The sequence below is a fragment of the Tupaia chinensis genome, unplaced genomic scaffold (assembly GCF_000334495.1).
Source record: "Tupaia chinensis unplaced genomic scaffold, TupChi_1.0 Scaffold000276_1, whole genome shotgun sequence".
Taxonomy (NCBI): domain Eukaryota; kingdom Metazoa; phylum Chordata; class Mammalia; order Scandentia; family Tupaiidae; genus Tupaia; species Tupaia belangeri.
In genome coordinates this window covers 1,454,285-1,476,082 of record NW_006159758.1, presented here as the reverse complement: position 1 = coordinate 1,476,082, position 21,798 = coordinate 1,454,285, and the positions used below count along the sequence as shown (strand labels likewise).

The 21,798-nt window shown below is 36.4% G+C and overlaps 1 protein-coding gene across 1 annotated transcript in view; it reads left to right on the top strand.

Annotated features, from left to right (window-relative positions):
• LOC102487405 (cytoplasmic dynein 2 heavy chain 1) overlaps positions 1–21,798 on the top strand; it is a gene marked incomplete at its 5' end in the record, with an annotated part of 254,523 nt that overhangs the window by 78,992 nt on the left and 153,733 nt on the right. Inside the window, 11 exons of the mRNA XM_006150080.2 lie at positions 573–681; positions 4,848–4,961; positions 6,416–6,558; positions 8,148–8,232; positions 10,541–10,695; positions 12,784–12,921; positions 13,986–14,099; positions 14,673–14,833; positions 15,334–15,457; positions 16,048–16,169; positions 19,648–19,734. Coding sequence (XP_006150142.1) covers positions 573–681; positions 4,848–4,961; positions 6,416–6,558; positions 8,148–8,232; positions 10,541–10,695; positions 12,784–12,921; positions 13,986–14,099; positions 14,673–14,833; positions 15,334–15,457; positions 16,048–16,169; positions 19,648–19,734 — 1,352 coding nt within the window. The remainder of the gene's footprint in view (positions 1–572; positions 682–4,847; positions 4,962–6,415; positions 6,559–8,147; positions 8,233–10,540; positions 10,696–12,783; positions 12,922–13,985; positions 14,100–14,672; positions 14,834–15,333; positions 15,458–16,047; positions 16,170–19,647; positions 19,735–21,798) is intronic.

Genomic DNA, 21,798 nt, shown 5'->3' with positions numbered 1-21,798 from the left:
GTAATGGCTATGTCGCTGGACTCCCACGTAGTCGACCGCGGTTCACGTCCCGGACCCGGTGGCTTAAAACTCACGCCGGGCGCGTGTGCGTACGTGCCCAAGATCCCGAGAGGAGAATGGAGGAGAAGGGATTGCGGCGTGACCATCCCCCCTGGGGGGTGATTTCTCGCTTTCTGTCTCTATGTCTCTCTCTGTCTGTCTGGCGAGCGCACGCGCCCTATAGCGAAAAAACCTCTCAAAAAAAAAAAAATGTTATATGGATGCGAATTACAACAAAAGGATGAATTCATGTAGGAAAATGTGCATGTATATGAAAATGACCTTCTAGTGTTTTCCTAATACCTTACTTATAAAACCATTAAAATTACCCTCAAATAGTATTTGTTCATGGGTCAGATATACTTTTCAAACAATATAGGTGAAGTTTGATTTTTAATTTTGATTGCCCAAATATAATACATAAATAATAAATGCATGATAATGACATATTTTATATGCTGAATGATAAAATGTTAATTTTAACAGTATCAAAAATACTTAAAGGGTGCTAAAAATATTTTCACTCTATGTAGGTGCTGCATCTTGCAGGAATCGAAGCACAACAGGTAGTGTTACTTCTTGAGGATTACCAGTTTGTGCATCCTACATTTTTGGAGATGATCAATAGCCTCTTATCTTCAGGCAAGTGAATGGTTTCTATTCAAAGAAAATAAAGCAATAATGTAAAATTCATTCAAGTAAAGTTAGCTGACATAAAATTTACTTGTTTCAGAGAACTTTAAATGTGCTTTCTGTATTTGTGGAATTTTACAGATTATAGAAATATTTACTGTTTTATTTTTTCAAGATTTTTATTGTTTAGATATCATTACTTCCACTTTGCCTCACTGGCTAGAGTCTTGTTTTTGTGCTGAGATATGCTAAGCACTAGATCCATTGTTTTTCCTCAGCATTTCTCAATATTAATTGGACGTTAGAATCTTTTTGGAGAATAATAGAAACTAAAAACTAATTCTTGGCTACTCTCCTAACCCCATTAAATCAGAATCTCTGGAAGAGAGGTGGGGTTAGCATTTGGTCACAAAGGTTCCCTAACTGATTCTCTGAAACTTGAGTTTAAGAACCACTGTCTGATTCTTGAACAGCTCCTGACTTTCCCTGCCCTTCTGCCATGGCTCCATCCCCAGAAAATTTTGGTATTCTCTTGTTGTCTTTGGAGTCATCTGACCTTTTTTGGTATTTTTCTTGGGGAAGAAACATGCAACCGTCTTCCTTTTCTGAAGAATTTATAAAGTTTATTAGAGTTTCTTTATAATGAGTGCTCACTGTTAGAGTTGGATCAGGTAGCTTAGTTTTTAACTTGGGCCAAGAGTATTTTGTTCTTTAAGTACAAAATAAATCTTATTAAAAACTAATTTCAGTTGTATGAATGGTTCCATTATGGGGACACAAAGACAACGTGATATGAGGCTCATATTCAATTCAGCTTTTAATGAATTCTTATTTTGTATCATGCTAGGTTCTTTTTTTTTTTTTTTTTTTTTTTTTTTTTGAGGTTTTTTTTTTTTTTTTTTGAGAGGTTTTTGCTATAGGGCACATGCGCTCACCAGCCAGACAGAGACAGAGACAGAAAGCAAGAAATCACTCCCCAGGGGGGATGGCCATGCCACAATCCCTTCTCCTACATTCTCCTCTCAGTATCTTGGGCATGCACACACATGCGCCCAGCGTGAGTTTAAACCACCGGGTCCGGGACGTGAACCACGGTCGACTACATGGGAGTCCAGCGACATAGCCATTACGCTAACTGCTGATCCCCCATGCTAGGTTCTTAATAGCTTTACTTAAAGGAAACATTTAATTTACAATATATGGTATCTATACATTAATGCCCAAGTAAGATATATATACCAGGATTCTAGCTAGATAACTAACAGGTAAATCAATTTCAGTTAAAGTTGAGGGGTCATAGATTAGTGAAAGTGGCAATATTTGAGCAGACTTAGAGTGTCTGTGGGCATTTTATAGAATAATATATTGATTTTTAAAAAATAATTATTTTATTTAACTTTATTTATTTTAATTTGACCAGGGAGGGACAGAGCGAGAGAGCGAGAGAGAGACAGAGAGAGAGGGAAAGTGAGAAAGCAAGCTGCCAGGTTTGGGACTCAAACCAAAGTCAGCTACGTGGGAGTCTAGCACCCTTAACCACCATGCCACTTGCTGGCCACAATATCTTCATTTTTTTAAGGAACACAATTCTGCATGTTGTTTAAGTTGTCACTAGATGGGGACCTTGATAATTCTGACTGACATAAAGTTAGAAACCCAATATATAGTTTTTGTTTTGTTTTGTGAAAACAAACATTCAAATAAGCATTAACGCAATTCTGTTTGTTTTGAGATAGATTGATCTATATTATCAAGATGCTGAATGGAATCTAAAGTATCTTGGTATAACTGAAATTTAAAGAAGCGCATATGAAACAGAATATGTGTGTCTGTTTTCAAGTATGTACAAGCTTGGGGGTAGATGTGGTCTGGTGCATGCTGGAGAACTTGAGGAGAAGGGATCAGGTTGTGATGGATCCTACTTGTGTACAGTGCTTTGGAAGTGCAGCAAAGGAATATTCACTTAGTCTTATAGTTTCTTGTGAACTGTAAATACATTGGTTTAACAAATATTTATCTGATGTATGTGACCAACTGTTAAATGGTACATATTTAGAAGTGACAAGATGTGGTCCAGGTCATCTATCAAATGCTCGTAGTCTTAATGAACTTCGATTTGCCTTTTGTCATTACATTGCATAGTTGCAGGCCATGGACTGGGTCTCCTGATTTTCAGTACAAGTTGTTTTTGTTGTTTTAATTTAAATTTTGCCAGAGGGCATGTGTTCAGTGGAGTGAGATAGAGAGAAAAAGAGAGAGAGGAAAAGTGACAAAATACCCTCTCTGGGGAATTGTCACATCACAGTCCCTTCTCCTCCTGGCATTCTGAGTACACACACACCTGACGTCTTTCTCAAGCTTCCAGTCTGGGATTTGAACCACTCAGGCAGCCATGTGGGATCTAGCTGCTTTATCTGCCACACCACTGGCTGGCCCTTGGGTACAAGTTTGTTTATTCATTCATCATCTATCTAACAAACATTTATATTACAGATATAAGAATATAAAGATAAGAATTCCTGGGAACCAGCAGTTAGCGTAATGGTTATGTCGCTGGACTCCCACGTAGTCGACCGCGGTTCGCGTCCCGGACCCGGTGGCTTAAAACTCACGCCGGGCGCATGTGCGTGCGTGCCCAAGATCCCGAGAGGAGAATGGAGGAAAAGGGATTTGTGATGGATCCTACTTGTGTACAGTGCTTTGGAAGTGCAGCAAAGGAATATTCACTTAGTCTTATAGTTTCTTGTGAACTGTAAATACATTGGTTTAACAAATATTTATCTGATGTATGTGACCAACTGTTAAATGGTACATATTTAGAAGTGACAAGATGTGGTCCAGGTCATCTATCAAATGCTCGTAGTCTTAATGAACTTCGATTTGCCTTTTGTCATTACATTGCATAGTTGCAGGCCATGGACTGGGTCTCCTGATTTTCAGTACAAGTTGTTTTTGTTGTTTTAATTTAAATTTTGCCAGAGGGCATGTGTTCAGTGGAGTGAGATAGAGAGAAAAAGAGAGAGAGGAAAAGTGACAAAATACCCTCTCTGGGGAATTGTCACATCACAGTCCCTTCTCCTCCTGGCATTCTGAGTACACACACACCTGACGTCTTTCTCAAGCTTCCAGTCTGGGATTTGAACCACTCAGGCAGCCATGTGGGATCTAGCTGCTTTATCTGCCACACCACTGGCTGGCCCTTGGGTACAAGTTTGTTTATTCATTCATCATCTATCTAACAAACATTTATATTACAGATATAAGAATATAAAGATAAGAATTCCTGGGAACCAGCAGTTAGCGTAATGGTTATGTCGCTGGACTCCCACGTAGTCGACCGCGGTTCGCGTCCCGGACCCGGTGGCTTAAAACTCACGCCGGGCGCATGTGCGTGCGTGCCCAAGATCCCGAGAGGAGAATGGAGGAAAAGGGATTGCGGCGTGACCATCCCCCCTAGGGGGTGGTTTCTCGCTTTCTGTCTCTATGTCTCTCTCTGTCTGTCTGGCGAGCGCACGCGCCCTATAGTGAAAATCTCGACAAAAAAAAGAATTCCTTAGGGTTAACTCCTGAACATCATCAAATATTTGTCTTTTGGGAATTTAGATTTTAATTGGATAGAAAGGGAAGTAATTCATTCACTATTAAATGATAGGGTCAGTAATAAATAGTGATATATTTGGATAGTATGTAAAAGAGTACTTTAACTTAGCATATAGATAATCAGGAAGGGCTTGAGCATGGGCATAGGAGTTGAAGTTATGTCCTGAAGGATAAGCAGTAATTTATTGATATACTAATAGCAGGACTATGGGTGTATATTCCAGGAGAGAGAATATTTGTATTATTTTATGGAATGCAAAGAAGTTCATTGAGGCTAGAGTTTGAGAGTTTATGGGGTAAGAGGGAAAAGAACCTATAAAAGCAGTTAGGTAGCTAAATTATGAATTCTCTAAAATGACTTACTTAGGAGTTTGAGTTTTATTAAATGAAAGCTACAGATGTAGATTTGTGACTCTTATAGAAGTGATAGAAGAGTTCGTGTATTTTTGGAAAGAAAGATTATGTAGGGGCAGATTATTTAGTACCAAAACAGTAAAAGCATTACATATGTAAAGTGTGTTTTGAATTAGTGTAATACAGCCAAAATTAAAAAGAAATGTAATATTTTTCTATAGGTGAAGTTCCTGGACTCTATACTCTTGAAGAATTAGAACCTTTGCTGTTGCCTCTTAAAGATCAAGCTTCACAGGATGGTTTTTTTGGGCCAGTCTTCAATTACTTCACATATAGTAAGTGATATGCAATTCATTAATCAATTCAAAGTCTGGTTCATGTGAAGTAAAAATGTTTACTGTGCCTTATTTTTTTTTTTTATTAGCTTGCAAATATACTTAAATCTTGGATTCATTCAGAGATTTAAATCTTTTTCTTTTTTTCTGTAGCTATTAGGAAGAGCACATAACTAGACTATAGGCTAGTCCATAATAAAAACACTTTGCAAAATTTTAGCAAAGGGGAATGCTGAAAGTGTGGTAATATTCTTTGGAATATTTACCTTGCTTCTTTTGTTTTCATGTGGTAAGGTTAGTGCCACTTTTGTGCCTTCTATTTTAGGGAACTTTTGAACTACTTATTGTGCCAGATTTTATAGTTTTTTTAAAAATCGTATTATTTATTATTACTATTTATTTATTTAATTTTATTTATCATCATGGTCTGCCATGTGGGAGTCTAGAACCCCAACCACCACACTGCCTGCTGGCCCCCACTTTTATAATTTTCATAAATTAAATAACTTTTTAATTAATTTATTTTTTAGGGGGGGAGATTTTTGCTATAGGGCACGTGCACTCACCAGAGAGACAGAGAGAGACAAAAACAGAAAGCAAGAAATCAATCCCCGTGCAGATGGTCACACAGCAACCCTTTTCCTCCATTCTTGCATGCACGCATGTGCCTCATGTGAGTTTTAAGCCACCAGGTCCAGGACTTGAACCATGGTCAGCTATGTGGGAATCCAGTGGCATAACCCCTCTGCCATCTGCTGGTTCCACTAAATAGCCTTTTATGAATACAGAATCAATTTTTTATATACTGTATAAACCTGAAATCAAAATAACTAAAAATAAAACAATGATCAAACCACCTAGACTTGTTTTTTATGAAAATCCTTCTGAATCTTTTTTCTTAGCATGCACACACACATATTTACAAATTTTCTGTTTGTTTTGTTTTGTTTTTAGGTTTTTGCCATAGGGCATGCGTGTTCACCAGAGAGAGACAGGAAAAGTGAGAGGGAAAGTGAGAAATCACCCCTTAGGGGGATGGCCACTCCTCAATCCCTTCTTCTCTTGGGATTTTGGGAAGACACACACACACACACACACGCACACACACACACACACATGCCTGGTCTGATTTTCAAGCTGCCAGTTGCTTGGGAAAAACTGCCATTGGCTATACGGGAGTCCAACATATTTACCATCATGCCATCTGCTAGCCCCTTTACAGATATTTTTTAACTAAAATAAAAATCATACCATAATATTGTTACATAGAGATTTCTCTTTCCGCCATAGGGCGGACGCCACCATGCCCCGAGCTTTCTCTTTTTATTCCACAGCTCCTACTATTCCATTTCAGAGCATTTTAATCTCATAAATCCATGTCGTGTATAGATTTCCTGGACTCTTTTATTAGTCTTGTGAATTTCCATGGTTACAAATTCCTTTGCTATTTTTAGGAATTCAACAAAACTTACATATTGTCTTGATAATGGATTCTGCAAACTTAAACTTCATAATAAACTGTGAGAGTAATCCAGCTCTGCATAAGAAGTGCCAGGTGTTGTGGATGGAGAGTTGGTCAGACAGCAGTATGAAGAAGGTAAATTTAACGTTTAAACATTAAAAAAATTGCATTTTTTAAAGTTAATAATTGGTAAAACTTCTCTTTGTGTTATAATACTACCTTGATTGTGGCACTGAATTTCTCTCTACATTGGAAGAGATTTCTATTTTTTTCTTATAATATAGTTTGAGTATTAGTTTTAGGTTGAAGATTATGCTCTTAAGGTTCACAGATATAATAATCATACTTTAAAATTTTAGGCTTTTAATAAACTAACCTATTAAAGTATAGGTAAAATTTGAATAAAGACATCATAGCAAAAATTTTAACAATTAAAACATTTTAAATCCTTTATAAAAAAAATTGATCATTGCTGTGCTATGAGTTTAGAGAGTGGATGAGTTGAAAGTGTGGGTTCATGCTACTCTATCAACTAGAAGCCTCTTATTGGTCTCATTCGAATAAATAATAGTTTTTAACATTTTTTGAATGATATAGTCTTAATCAGTCACTTTTTAATTTTTATGTAATAGAAATACAGATTAATACTTGTCATGCTTCAGTGCTTCAGAGTAAAGTGCATAATGTGAAATAAGAGATAAGGTTTACAGAAGAAATCATGTGTTAGTTAGATTTAAGTGAGTAGATAAAGGAGAAAAAAAGGTATTTTAGATTGAGTAGGCCACATGAGTAAAGGCTCTTATTAAGAAGAGTAATTATTAGGTCAACAGAACAGTGCCACTGTTCTATATTTTAGAGATATAGCTGAGAAAAAAATCAGACCAAATCCCCTGCCCTCACGGAATTTACATTCTTACTAGGGATATCTCTGGGAATAGTTTTCTAGGTAAAAATGCCTGATGTTTTGATGACCAAGAAAAGGCCACTTCACCTGGAGCAGAGAGATTGGTTGGGTGAGTAGTTGGAGATCAGGTCAGAGAAATAAGAAGAGACCATTAGGGTGAGGCTTTATAAGCCATGATGAAGATTTTTAGCTTTTCCCAAGAATGAATTTACTTTTGGAGGCTTTGGCAAAAATGTTCTGACCCATGTTTTAATGGGATTATGCTGGTTTCTAGGTTCAAAGTGTACTATAGGAGACAAGGGTAGAAGCAGTGACAAGCTGTTACAGTAATCCAGGTGAGAGAAGAGGATGCCTTGGCTTAAGGATATAGCAGCGAGGTAGTAAGAAGTGGTTGGATTATGAATATATTTTGGAGAATAACAATTTTCTGACTGACTGTGTGATAAAATGTAAGAGAAAGTAACAAGTCAAGAATATTTTAAAGCGTTTTGGTTTGAGCAGCTGGAAGAGTGAAGTGATTGTTAATTGAGATAGGAAATACTGTAAAAATAGTATATTAAGAGAATATGAGCCTTTTACATGTGTTAACTATGACATGTTACAAATATCCAGTTTGCAGTGTCACATGGAAGTAGATAAGGACTAGGAATTGATCACTGGATTTAGTGTGGAAAAGATCCTAGAAGAAAAATACAGTTGATATTGTGTTTCTTATAATTGATACTGTCTTTTTTATGTTATTGTTTAACCTCTGATACTGGATTTATTTAAACTTTTTTATGTTGATTTGAATTTTAAAGAAATGTTCTTGATGTTTTAGATACCTGAAATGTTATTCAGTGAATCAAATGGTAAAGAAAAATATAATGACAGAAAAAGAAAAGAAGAAAAGAAAAAAAATTCAGGTAGTGTTTTGATGAAATTAATTATACATGGTATTTAAACTTATGAAATTATTACTATTTTGCTGATGTTATAGATCATTCAAAGTCCAGGATTATTATGAGTTTAAATTGTACTAAATGTTAAAAATTAGATTTCTTCTGATGCAAACTAAACTTAGAAGCCTTCTTTATATATTTTTATGCGCCACAGAACACATGTTCTCACTGGAGAGAGTCAGAGAAGGAAAGTGAAAAATCACCCCCTGGGTGGGGGTGGAGGTGGCCATGTTGAAATCCCTTCTTCTCCATTCTACTCTTGGGATTTGGGACATGCATTATCACATCCCTTTTTTTTTTAAAAAAAATTACTTATTGGGAACCAGCAGTTAGCGTAATGGCTATGTCGCTGGACTCCCATGTAGTCGACCGTGGTTCACGTCCCGGACCCGGTGGCTTAAAACTCATGCCGGGCACGTGTGTGTGCACGCTCAAGATCCCAAGAGGAGAATGGAGGAGAAGGGATTGCGGCGTGACCATCCCCCCTGGGGGGTGACTTCTCGCTTTCTGTCTCTCTGTCTCTCTCTGTCTGGCGAGCGCACGCGCCCTATAGCAAAAACCTCTCCAGAAAAAAAGGAATTATTTATTTAATTTTACTCATTCATTCATTTATTTTAATTTGACCAGAGAGAAAGAGAGACAGAGAGAGAGAGAAAGAGAGAGGGAGGGAGGGAGGAAGGGAGGGAAGAAAGTGAGAAAGCAGGCCACCAGGTCTGGGACTTGAACCATGGTTGGCCATGTGGGAGTGTCTAGTGCCTTAACCACCACGCCACTGCTGGTCCCCAGCATGCATACATTTCTAATATGTTTTTTTCGCCACTGGATCGGGACTTGAACTGTAGAGTTTGCCATGTGGGATCCAGCACTGTAACCATCACACCACCTGCTGACCCCAAAGCCTTCTTTCTTTTAAATGAATTGTTATGTCATTTAATACAGAACCCAACAAAGTGTATATAGAGAGACAGAATGAGAGAAGGAAAGTGAGAAATGTCCCCATGCTGCCTGCAGTCCCTTCTCTGTTTCTCCCTCCTTTCAGGATTTTTGGCACACACACACACCCAGGGTCAGGTAATGAAGGTTCACAAATAGTAAGGAGTTTGAATTCTAACCTATGGGTGGTCTGAGGTTATTGAGATTTTAATAGGGATGGAACAAGAGTCTGGTTTTAGAAACAGAAGTCTCTGGGTCCATCCCTTTCTTTGGTTACTGGAAAATACATAGATTGGTTTGGAGGAGACTAAAGGCAGTTAGACCACTTAAGAGGTCTATCCCAGCAGTCTCACAGGGACATCATGAATGAAGGTGTGAGCCAGGGAAGATAATAAGATTGGAGAGGAAGAAGCAGACTTAGAGGATATTAGAAGGAAATCTAAATGGGTCTGATTGATTATGTAATGACCTTGGCATATAAAAAAGAAGAAAGAGTCAAGGGTAGTTCTTAAGGTTCTAGCTTGGGAAACTGATTAGAAGTTGATTTTATTCACTAGGATAAGGAACTGAAGGAAATGAGTGTTTGAGAGGAAGATAATGAGCTATATTTTAGATATATTGAATAAAATGTAAATTTATTCTTAGATTTCTGGCTTTTTTTTATTTTATGTTTTTGGTATAGTGCATATGTGTTTGCTGGAGAGACAGAGACAGAAAACAAGAAATCATGCCCTAGAGAGGTGTCCATGCGGCAGTCCCTTTTTTCCTCCATTCTCCTCTTGGGATTTTGAGCACATACATACATGCACCCCATGTGTGTTTTAAGTCACCGGATCTGGGACTCGATCCGGGCTACACGGGAGTACAGCGATGTAACCATCACACCATCTGCTAGTTCCAGCTCTCTGGCTTTCAAAACCCTGTTTCTCCCTGTATCAAATGGGAATAGGTAGCTATTACTTGGTTTGATATCTCTGCTATTCAAGCAGCTTTTATTGAGCTTACTTTTGGAGGACATATGTTTATAGTTTCAATTAATTTATATGTTGGGACAACTTGTAGATTTATCTTCCTTGTAGTAGTAAAAATGTTCAGAGGAAATATCTAGTAGTGGAAGAAGAGAGACCAGTAAAACTAGATAATTCAAAGTTCATAAATAAGATGGGACTGTAAAGAGATGTCTAGGAATGCCTGTGCTTCTTTATCTTTAAGCAAAGATGATGTCTCATAATTATGTAGAATAGGGGTATCTGGTATGAAATGAATATAATTAAGATTACTTTCTCTTATTCTTCATTAATCATGCATATAGTAAGTCATTTTTATTTTCTTTTTCTAGTCGATCCTGATTTTCTAAAGTCATTTTTATTAATCCACGAATCCTGCAAAGCCTATGGTGCTACTCCAAGCCGATATATGACCTTTTTACATGTGTATTCTGCCATTAGTAGCAGCAAGAAAAAGGAATTGTTAAAAAGACAAAGTCATTTGCAGGTACAGTGTTGCTAATCTTGAATTTATTTATGTGTAGAAAACATAAATTATGTAAATCATGCCATGTTGCCTGTGGCATGCATTTAGTACAAAAAAGTACTTTCTTAAAAGTCTTAGAAAACAGTCTCACTTCCTTACCAGTATTGCCCACTATATAGATAATAGTAATGTTTATACTTTTTTGATTCAATAATTGTTTCTTTTCTTCATTAGATGGTGTTTATGTGCTTTTGACAGATTATATGGCTCTCTTAAAATCTCTTTCCCATGAAAGCATTTTTAGAAACTGAAAAATCTCTATTTTTCTTTTTTAAGAGAGATTTTTGCTATAGTGTGCATGCGCTTGCTAGAGAGAAGGAGAGAGACAGAGAGACCGAAAGTGAGAAATCACTCCCCAGGGGAGATGGCCACACCACAATTTCTTCTCTTGGGATTTTGGGCATGCATGTACACGTGCCTGCCTGATCCAGGACTTGAACCACAGATAACTATATGAGAGTCGAGCAACGTAACTGTTATGCCACCTGCTGGTCCCCAAAATCTCTATTATTAATTAAAACAACATCTAAGAATATCTTTATAATAACCTTTCAAATTATATTTTATAAAATAATGTTCTTATCCATGTCACTTAGTACATTCTGAACAGTTTTCTATATTTCTGTAATTATAGAGCTTAAACTTAAATGTATCATTAGAATGCTAGCCCCTTGAGTTCTCAGGAACTTTTTTTATCTAAAGCATATTTTGTTTGTTAGGGTAGTAAACTAGAATCCATCTTAATTGACATAATTATCTTTTATTCTAATGATTCATTTTTGTTTATATTCAAGCACTTACTATATATGCTTTTGGTACACATTATTTCCTGATTTGGTTCTCTGCGGTACTTTGGCTAAATTATTAATACTTAAACTTGCTTAGTTATAGCTTATTTGGGTCAATGATAGTTGTATGTGAATTAGATAAAATCAGTAAGTAATAAGCTTTGCTTAATATCTGTTTTCTCTGTTGGGTGCTTAGTAAATATTGATTTGTTTTGTGTTTTAGAGAGATTTTGGCCATAGGGCGTGTGTGCTCGCTGGAGAGATAGAGAGACAGAAAGCAAGAAATCAACCCCCTGGAGGATGGCCATACCACAGTCACTTCTCCTCCATTCTCCTCTTGAGATTTTGGGCATGAACTCACACCCACCCAGCATGAATTTTAAGCTGCCAGCATTTGCTTTTTGCCATGACTATCTCCCCAGATCTTCTAATTGTTAGATGACAAAAACCTAACTAATACTATAAAAGAGGAAGAATGTTTTTTCACTTCCATTCCTTGGATTATTATGGGTAGTGGGATAGGGTGTCGTAATGGCCAATCCAGGGTCAAGTGTGCAACGAGCAAGTAAGGTGTTTTGGACCACAGTTCATCAGATTCAGTAAGGCAGTCTTTTAAAAGAAAGGTGAGTTGTGGACAGACAACACCAGTCATACCAATGATACTGAAAATTGGACAAGGTTTACTGGGTTTTCCCTTGCTTTCTGTTTTCTCTCCCATTTAATACATTTAGTAAAAAGTGTTTAAGCTGCCAAATATATGTAGATCTGTTTACTGTGACTTTTTTTAAAGTTTTTTTTTTTTTTTTTTTGTGGGGGGGTCCATAGGTCTTGTGCACTCAGTGGAGAGAGACATAGACAATGAGAGGGAAAATGAGAAATTACCCACCAGAGGAAATGGCCACACCACAATCCCTTCTCCTTCGTTCTCTTCCTGGGATATTGGATATACACACACACGTGCCTGGGGTGATTTTCAAGCATCCAGGTCCAGGACTCAAATTGTGATTCGCTATCTAACAGTCAAGCACTTTAACCATAGCCATTGCTGGCCCCTACTGTGACTCTTTAAAATCTGTTTTTCTTCAAAACTTTAAGGAAATTTTTATTAATCTTAATGAATATAATATTAAATAAATCACTGTAATTAGTAATAAGAAAACTATACCCACTTGCCACTGGTTTGTATGTATACACTTACATGTGTTTGCTCAGTTCTTCCTTATAGGGCTTTATTTACTGTGTGTGTAAAATTTCGTTGTAGGCTGGTGTATCTAAACTAAATGAAGCTAAAGCTCTTGTTGATGAACTGAACAGAAAAGCTGGAGAACAAAGTATATTACTTAAAACTAAGCAAGATGAAGCAGATGCTGCTCTTCAAGAGATCACAGTGTCAATGCAGGTAATGTTTAGAATGAGCACAAAAATAGAAACAGTAGATGACTGGGTCCCTCATGCCTGACTGTGCAGTTCAAGTCCTGGCCTGGCAGTTGGGAAATGGCCCAGGTGCATGTGCATGTGTACCCCAAATCCCCAGAGGAGAATGGAAGAGAAGGAACTGTGGGGTGGCCATCTCCCTGGGAGGTGATTTCTCTCTCTCTCTCTCTCCTTCTCTCTCTCTCTCTCTTTAGCTAGTGCACACATCCTATAGGAAAATAAAAATTTCAGCGAGAGCATTTGTACCTGATTGTCACTTAAGGAAAAAAATAATATTTGTTTGTAACTCAACCTAAAATAATTTGGCTCAGTCATATACTCAGACCGATAGTATTATGTTCTTAGCCTTTTGTGAAAGAGCATGCTATTTTCTCACCTTGTTTAGAATCAAAATGTACTCTCCTCAGTGGACCATATACTATTTTATCCGAACCTTTTTTATATTTTAAATTGATATGGATCTGCTAATAATTGATTTAATGTATAGTTCTGCCAGTTAAGTTAGTATTTATTTCTTTCCTTCATTTGCCAGAGGGCTTGTGCACTCTGGAGAAAGAGAGAAAGCACCCTACCCACTATACCATGGTCCCACTGCAGTCCTTTCTCCTCCACTTCTCCTTCCTTTCAGGAGTTTGAGTACCTATGCACATGTGCCAGGCATGTATTGTCAGTTTCCTCATTTATAAAATAACATTGACCATTCTGTTTGTTTTTCCCCAAATGTTAAACATTTATTATTATAATCATGTTTAGAATTATGCATTTTTACTTAAATTTTACATGGCAAGCATTTATTATTTTCAGTAAGTAGAAAAAAGCATAGAAACTTTTCTGATAGAAAATATAGAGTAAAACATATCTACAGCTTCCTAGACATTTTGGACATTCTCATATCATAGATTCAAAATTAATATTAGAAAAACATTTAATAGAAAGTTTTACTGTAAAATTAGTTACAGAATTTATATCATGCTTTTAAATATTGACTGCATTAAAATTGATCAGAATGCCACTTAAATATTCTTACAGGATGCTAGTGAGCAAAAGACAGAACTTGAAAGACTGAAACATAAAATAGCAGAAGAAGTTGTTAAAATTGAAGAAAGAAAAAATAAAATTGATGATGAATTAAAAGAAGTACAGGTACGCTAATAAAATGTTCTAGGATCTATTTATATTTGTGTCTACCAGTTGTAAGTAGGAGTCTTCATATTATCTGTAGGTCAAATTATCCAATGTGGCTTTCAGTCAGAGTATTACTTACAAGAAAAGGAAAGCCTGCAAGGGAAGGTAAACGAGTTAACTGATGGTAATTAAAAATAATCTTTGTCTTCCTTGAGCCATGCTGTTTTAACTGTAGAAGGCAAAAAATGTTTTGTAGGTAAATTAAGAAAAACTGTTAAGCCCTTTTTCTACAGGCTTGGCTAAATCAGCCAACTACTCCTAAAATATAGCCCTCTGAAAATGGCAAATGGTATCAAAACAATTCAGATTTTCTAAATTATATTATTGCAGTTGTGGTGGCAAGAACTCTTAATTTCTAGACTTGAACATTATTTACTTTGTGTGTTTTAAAGTATTTTGATGTTTGAAGAGAGAAGACATTAGTAAGTGTAGTCATTTTGGATAAAGTGTCAATAAATATTAATTTATAAAGAGTTAATGAATTTTTAAAATACATGTTTTGAAGATAAAAGTGAACTTTTTTTCTTTTAGCCTCTGGTCAGTGAAGCTAAACTAGCCGTTGGAAATATTAAGCCGGAATCTCTTTCAGAAATCCGCTCACTACGCATGCCCCCGGACGTAATCAGAGATATCCTTGAAGGAGTTTTAAGGTTAATGGGTATCTTTGATACGTCTTGGGTGAGCATGAAAAGGTAAGTTTTGAATTTATAAAAATATATTATTATTTCACTAATGAATTATTCATTCTATCCTAGTTTAAAATGTTTTTGATATTGTTTCTCAATCTGAACTTCATCTAAATACATGGTTGTATACTTTGCCCTCAAATTTCAAGATATTCTGTATAATCATATGTCAAGATATGTGTATTCCTTTTCTCCTAAGTGATTGTTAAAATTGTCAAAATAATAGAAAATGTATAACTTTGACTTTTTTAAAAAAGTCTCTATAAATTTGATTTTTTTTAAAAACATTTTTGTCTTTACATAGTAGAAAACACTGTGATTTACTGGTGAACAAAATACAGTCACCATTCTCAAAGAGTCTTGAAATCTTGGAGGGAGAAGGAAGAAAAAGAGTTTATTAACTAGTGTACTAAAAGTATTACATCTATCACTTTGTTAAACTGATACTTTTTCAGAAATAGCAAATTTTATTTAACCTCATTTGAAATAATATACTTTAATTTTAGTTTCCTTGCAAAAAGAGGTGTGAGAGAAGACATTGCAACCTTTGATGCACGAAATATTCCGAAGGAAATAAGAGAGAGTGTTGAAGAACTTCTTTATAAAAATAAAGGATCTTTTGATCCAAAGGTAATGTCGAAGTTATGTCATAAGTTCCCTTTTCCATATGATAAAATATCCTACGTTTTATGCTGGAGGCATAATTGGGAAGCATTTATCAGAAGAATTAGATTAAACTAGAATACAGGTGGAAAGAGGAGATACAATAACATTGTTCATTTGTGTTTTTGTCAGAGGGTGTGTGCCTCTCCCAGAGAGAAAGAAAGAGAGGGAGAGGGAGAGGGGGAGGGAGAGGGAGAGGGAGAAAGCAGTCTCCATTTGGGCATGGTCATGCTGTAATCCCTTCTTCTCTGTCTCCCCATCCTGTTGGGATTTTGGACACTCGCAGGTGCTTGGTGTGTTTCTCAAGCTGCCATGGTTGGGATTTAAACTGGGCCATGTGGGGTTCAGTTCCATGAACTAATTAGGCCAACTGCTGGTCCCTCATGTATATTTTTCTTAATCAGGATAGCAGTTTATTTTTATTTTAGCTATAAACCCAAATTTTTACTATTTGGATAATGTTATTAAACAAATGCCTAAATAAAATATGTTAGAATTGACTCTGCTTTTATTTGCAATTAAGTCAGAATGTGTGAAAACTTGTCACGATTTTTCAGAATGCAAAGCGTGCCAGTACTGCGGCTGCTCCTTTGGCTGCCTGGGTTAAAGCCAATGTCCAGTATTCCCATGTCTTGGAAAGAATTCAGCCTTTGGAAACTGAACAGGCAGGATTAGAATCGTAAGTGAAGTACAAAATATAAACAATTCTAGCTTTGCAGTCTGTGTTTTGACAAACTTTCCATATGGTTTTGGTACACCCTGAAGTTTGACAATCATTCTGCTCTCTTCTAGGGGCTATTGTAGCCTTTGAAAAATCTAATGCCATTTTCCCAGTATTTTATGTATTATAGTATTTTTCTCTTTGGAAGTTTTTGAAATCTTTATTTTTGGCATTTTGAGATTTTACCATTCTTTGTGGTAGATACCGCACTTCAAGTTTAAAACTTGGTGTGTATCAGCTCTTTCAAAGTCTATTGCCATTATTTCTTCAACAATCTCTTTTTGCACCTCTGTATCATTCTCACTGCTTTTGGCTTTAGATTAGTAAGATCACCACTCAAAATGGCTTTATGTGTAAAGCAATGTGTTTGTTCTATTATGAATGGTAAAGTAGGTTGGTTCAAGGATGGTGGATGATGTACCTCTATGATGCCATCAAGAAATACCAAGGTCTTCTCTCATTTTCTGATATTCTCGGTCTTTCTGCAAGTTAACTGCTCCCTTACACAGGTGTTCTATTCAGAAAAAACAATATGCTGTTGAAAGAAAGGAATTACTTCTTTTCTATGAATCTTTTTAAAGGAGGTACCTATTTTTAAGAAAAGTAAATTATTCTGAGAAGACTCCCTACAGATATTCCTTTCCCCTTGCTGTTTCCTTACTTCTGATTAGGTCAGTCATTTTGTACCCAACCTCAGTGAAGGTGGGTGCCCACCAGAACAAATCCGATACCCCATCCGTATCCTAGAAGAAGGTATAGCTTTTGGGGTTGGGAGGTGGAAGTGATGTCTTCATTATCTTTATTTGAAAGTCATATATTAGTCTTTTATTAAACTACCTGGACTGATGTTTGAATATGTTATGTCTTTAACAGTTTCAGGGTTCTGCTAGCTACTGTGACACCTTTGTGCAAAGTGGAAAAAGGCACTCCTCTGAGTAGACACCTGGTCAAGTGTATGCAATACACAAACACCCAGCAGTACATAGTAGTCCTACTTAGTTTCTACTTAGTTTCTGTATCTTTAGTCTTTTGTTTGAATTCTCAGGTGCATCTTCCTTCTATTATTCTATTTCATTTTTATTTTTGCTATCATACTTGTAATTTCCAAAGTTCTGTAGTTTTCTCTGATTTATTTATTTATTGAATTATAGCACATTTGTACATGGTAATGCAAACATACACAGGAGAGAGAGAAAGAGAGAGAGAGAGAGAGAGAGAGAGAGAGAGAGAGAGAGAAGCACTCTCCTTAGAGTTCATCATGCTGTGTTCTCCCCTACCCACCCCCATCCTGCACCCCCTCTCCCAGCTCTCTAGCTCCTCAGGATCCTGGATGTCTGTGTATGTGCCTGACCTGTTCTCAAGCCGACAGTAGATCCCAACTTGCGTTTGGCCATATGGCCTATACTTTATAGGGCATTTGGGTTACTGCTGTGCCACAGAAGCATGTCCTAAAATTTATTTTATTTTTTTTTAAAAAAAGCATTATCTTCAGGGCCATTTTGAGTGGTGGCTCTGGCTAGATTTTACATGGCTTGCCATGTGGCTCTAGTCCTGGACCCAGTGGCTTGAGAGACCCCAGATATCTCTGCATTCATGCCCAACATCCTGAAGGGAGGGAGAGATGAAGGAGAGAGAGAGAGAGATGAAGGAGGACAGGTTGTAGCATGACCTCTCCCATGTCTTTCTTGCTCGCTCACACTCTCTCTTTCTCTCTAGTAAGTACATGTACCCTGTGACAAAAATGAGTGAAAAACAGAGAAAAAAGCATCATCTTTTTGTTGCTTGCTTACATGAAATATGTTCTCTATCTGTATGAAAATATGGGTTTTGTCATTGTTACCTTTAAATTTTGATTTGCTTTTGACTTTCATAATTTATTCTGTATTCCTTTTTGGATTTGTTTATCTTGGTCTTTCCAAAGCTTTATTGTCTAATCCTTGGCTGTCAGTCATTAGTTGTGACATATTGGAAATTTGACTGGAAGATCTCAATGACCTTGATTGCCTTCTTGACTACTGAGTGATAAAGTGTGGACTGGCCATTCTGGACATTTTTTTCTGGGTGGAGGGCATCACTGATTTTTATCTGGAAAAATCTTCGTATTTTCTGTATAGTGTGTGGGTATATAGAGGTGGATGGGGCAGAAGCTAGACTTGTAGCATTCTGGGTTGTACTCAGGGTAGTCTGCTCTCAATGGAGTCTACTCTCAATGGAGCTCTCTTTATGGCATCAGCTATTATTTTATCTTAAGAGCATGTGCTTGCTGGAGAGAGAGGGAGAGAGAGGGCCATGCTACAGTCCCTTCTCTTCCCTTCTCTTGGGATTCTGGGCACTCATGTATGTACACCCAGAGTGATTTTTCAAGCTGCTGAGTCTGGAACTTGAACCACAGTTGGCCATGTGAGAACCCAGCGCCTCAACCACCAGGCCATCTGCTAGCCCCTAGCATCAACTATTAAAGATTCTTCCATCTTCAGCTCTATTGTTACTTTCAGAAGTACATATTATCTACATTTCTTGAGCATTTTTTAATTCAGCTTCTTTCCGTTTCTATTCTTCTAGGCATTTAGCTCTTTTTGTGTTCTAAAACATCAGTTATTACTTATAAAAATTTGAAATTTCTCCTTTTAGTTTCTTTAGTCTGGCACATATATATATGTTTTTATTCCTTTGGTTTCTTTTTAGTAGGGTTTTAGCAGGAATAGAAGATAAGTAAATATGCTCAGTTTGCCATTTTTATCCAGAAATCTACATGTGCAAGTTTGTTTCTTTATTTATTTTTGTGGGGTACATGCACTCACTAGAGAGAGAGAGAGAGAGAGAGAGAGAGAGAGAGAGAGAGAGAGAGAAGGGAAGTGAGAAATCCTGCGCCCAGGACTTGAACCCACATCTGGACATTTAGGATCCAATGTCTTAACCTCCATGACACACCTGCTGGACCCTTACACAAGTTTTTTTTCTTTCTTTTTTCAAGAGATTTTTGCTAGTAGGACTCATGCACTTGCTTGAGAGTTAGAAAGTGAGATATTCCTCCTCCCTCACCCCAGGGGAAATGGACAATCCACAGTCCCTTCTCTTCCATTTGCCTCTTGGGGCTTTGGGCATGCACACACACACATGCCTGGTATGAATTTCAAACATCTGGGTCCAGGACGTAAACTGTGGCTAGTCACGTGGCAGTCCATTGCTTAACCACTATGCCACCTGCTGGCCCCCACAAGTATTTTTAAATATAGACTCCTAGAAGTGATATGGTTCAGTCAAAGGATACACATTTAATTTTAGCATTGCTTTTCAAATTAAAGTCTGAATATTGTATTACTGACCATTATCATTGTTATATATTTACACCAAGATTACATTTTAAGGTGCTAGTGCTGCTTTATTGTTGATATCTAAAGTAGAAAGACTTTTATAATATTGACTTATATTTTAGGAATTTGAGAAAAACTGAAGACAGAAAAAGGAAATTAGAGGAGCTTCTTAATTCTGTTGGTCAAAAGGTGTCAGAACTCAAAGAAAAGTAAGTTTTGAAATTTATTTTGTATATTCGATACATATATTTCCACTGATTCTTTAAAAAGAAATTTGCTGGAGAGTGCATTAAACATGGGAAGGTTGTAGAATAATTCATTGGGTTGTCAGAAATATCATGACGTGTTTTTGAATAGAAAAGTATAGAAAACTTTGTGATGGCTTTTCTGACGACTCAATAGAAGCTACTCTTTTTTAAAGAAAATTTTTAGTAAGAATAAGAATCTGTTAAATATCTGTTCGTATAGCTATCACAATATAAATTCCCAGGCACTGGTGAGAAAGTTGAACAAGCAGAATTGAATGAACTGAGTCATTGCTGGGAGTGTTTACATTTGATATTTCCTTTTTTTTTTCTTATTTGGACTTTAAGATATTAGACTCTTTCATGTCAGATAAATGCTTTAGGGCCATACATCCTATAACTTTCCCAAATGATAGGTATGGTAAAAAAATATATATATCTTTTTTTTTTTCTTGGTGTTGAAAATAATTTCCTTATGTAACATACTCAAATTAAGGCCTATTTGTGATATGATTAGTCTTAAACCTTTCATATAGCACTGAGTCTGTGATTGCTATTTAGTACAGTACAGGAAATATTGATATGGGAATTATAAATTTGAGTATGTTCTCTTATAAAGATTGTAAAGGTTGGAAAGCTGGAGAACATGCAGTTAAATATAGAATATGTAGTAGGTGATTTCAGTTTTGTGAGACTAATACTTTTTTTTTATAAGCTATAGATTTTTCTTTGAGTGATGTTGGAAGAAAAATGAATTATTGTACCAAGAAATAAATTCATAGTATTAAAAGTGAATTTTTTCTCCATATTCAGGAACTAATTCCCTTTTTCCTCTACACACAGACACACACACACACACACACACACACACACACACACATTTCTTAGGGATAAAGAGGCAAACCAAAAAGAAACGCAAACAGTTTTTTCAATATTCCTGAATAATTTTTATGTTAAAAATATAGGCAAGAAATCATATTATTTTAAATATTATCAGACAGGTATAAATAGAATAAATATAGTGCATTTTTCTTTTTTCTATTTTATTTTATCATCTATTATTTATATTTAATTGTACTTTTTTGGAGTATTATATGGTATTTTCAAAGCATGCATACAGTACGTGATAATCAAATCAAGGGTAATATCATATTCATTGTTTCACAATTTAGTGTGCACTGTAAAATACTGGTTCTTTTTAAAAATTTTGCCAGAGGGCACATGCATTCAGCAGAGAGAGAGAGAAAGTGAGAAAGCACTTCTCATGGGGAGTAGTTATGCTCCAATTCCTTCTCTTCCATTTTTACTTTCTTTTGGGATTTTGAGCATGCACACACGTGCCTGTGTGTTTTTCAGGCTGCCATGTCAGTGACTTAGACCACATGGTTAACCATGTGGAATCTGACCACCTTAACCACCACACCACCAGATGGTGTGGTGTTATAAAGTGCTATTTTATGTTTTTAAATATATGTTTTATATTAGTATTATTTTTAGTGTCATATGCTCATAAGCAGTACTTTTAATGCTTAGCTAATTGTCAAATATTTATTGAGTAGCATACGGTGATAACATTTTGACTCAATTGATCACTTGCTGTGTCTGATGTTACTCTATGCACTTAATAAATTTACCTTTTTAGTCCTTAAAATAATACTGAGAAGTAGATACTATTCTTCTTACTTTTCAGAATAGGAAGTGTAAGATCGAAGAAGCTAATCTCTGAAAACTTGAGCAACTAGTAACTGAGCCAGCATTAGATAGTAGATTTGTCTAACTCTGTATCATTTCTGTTTTACTATTATTATTTTATTGACAGAGGGCACATGGTTTTGCTAGAGAGAGAGATGAAGAGACAGAGAAACAGAGGGGGGAGAGAAGGAAAAAGCATTTCCGATAGGGCATGGTCAGGCCTGCAGTTCTTCCTCAGTTCTCCATCCCTTTGGGATTTGGGGCCTGCATGCATGCATACCCAGCATGTATGTATGTATGTATGTGTATATATATATATACACATACATATATATA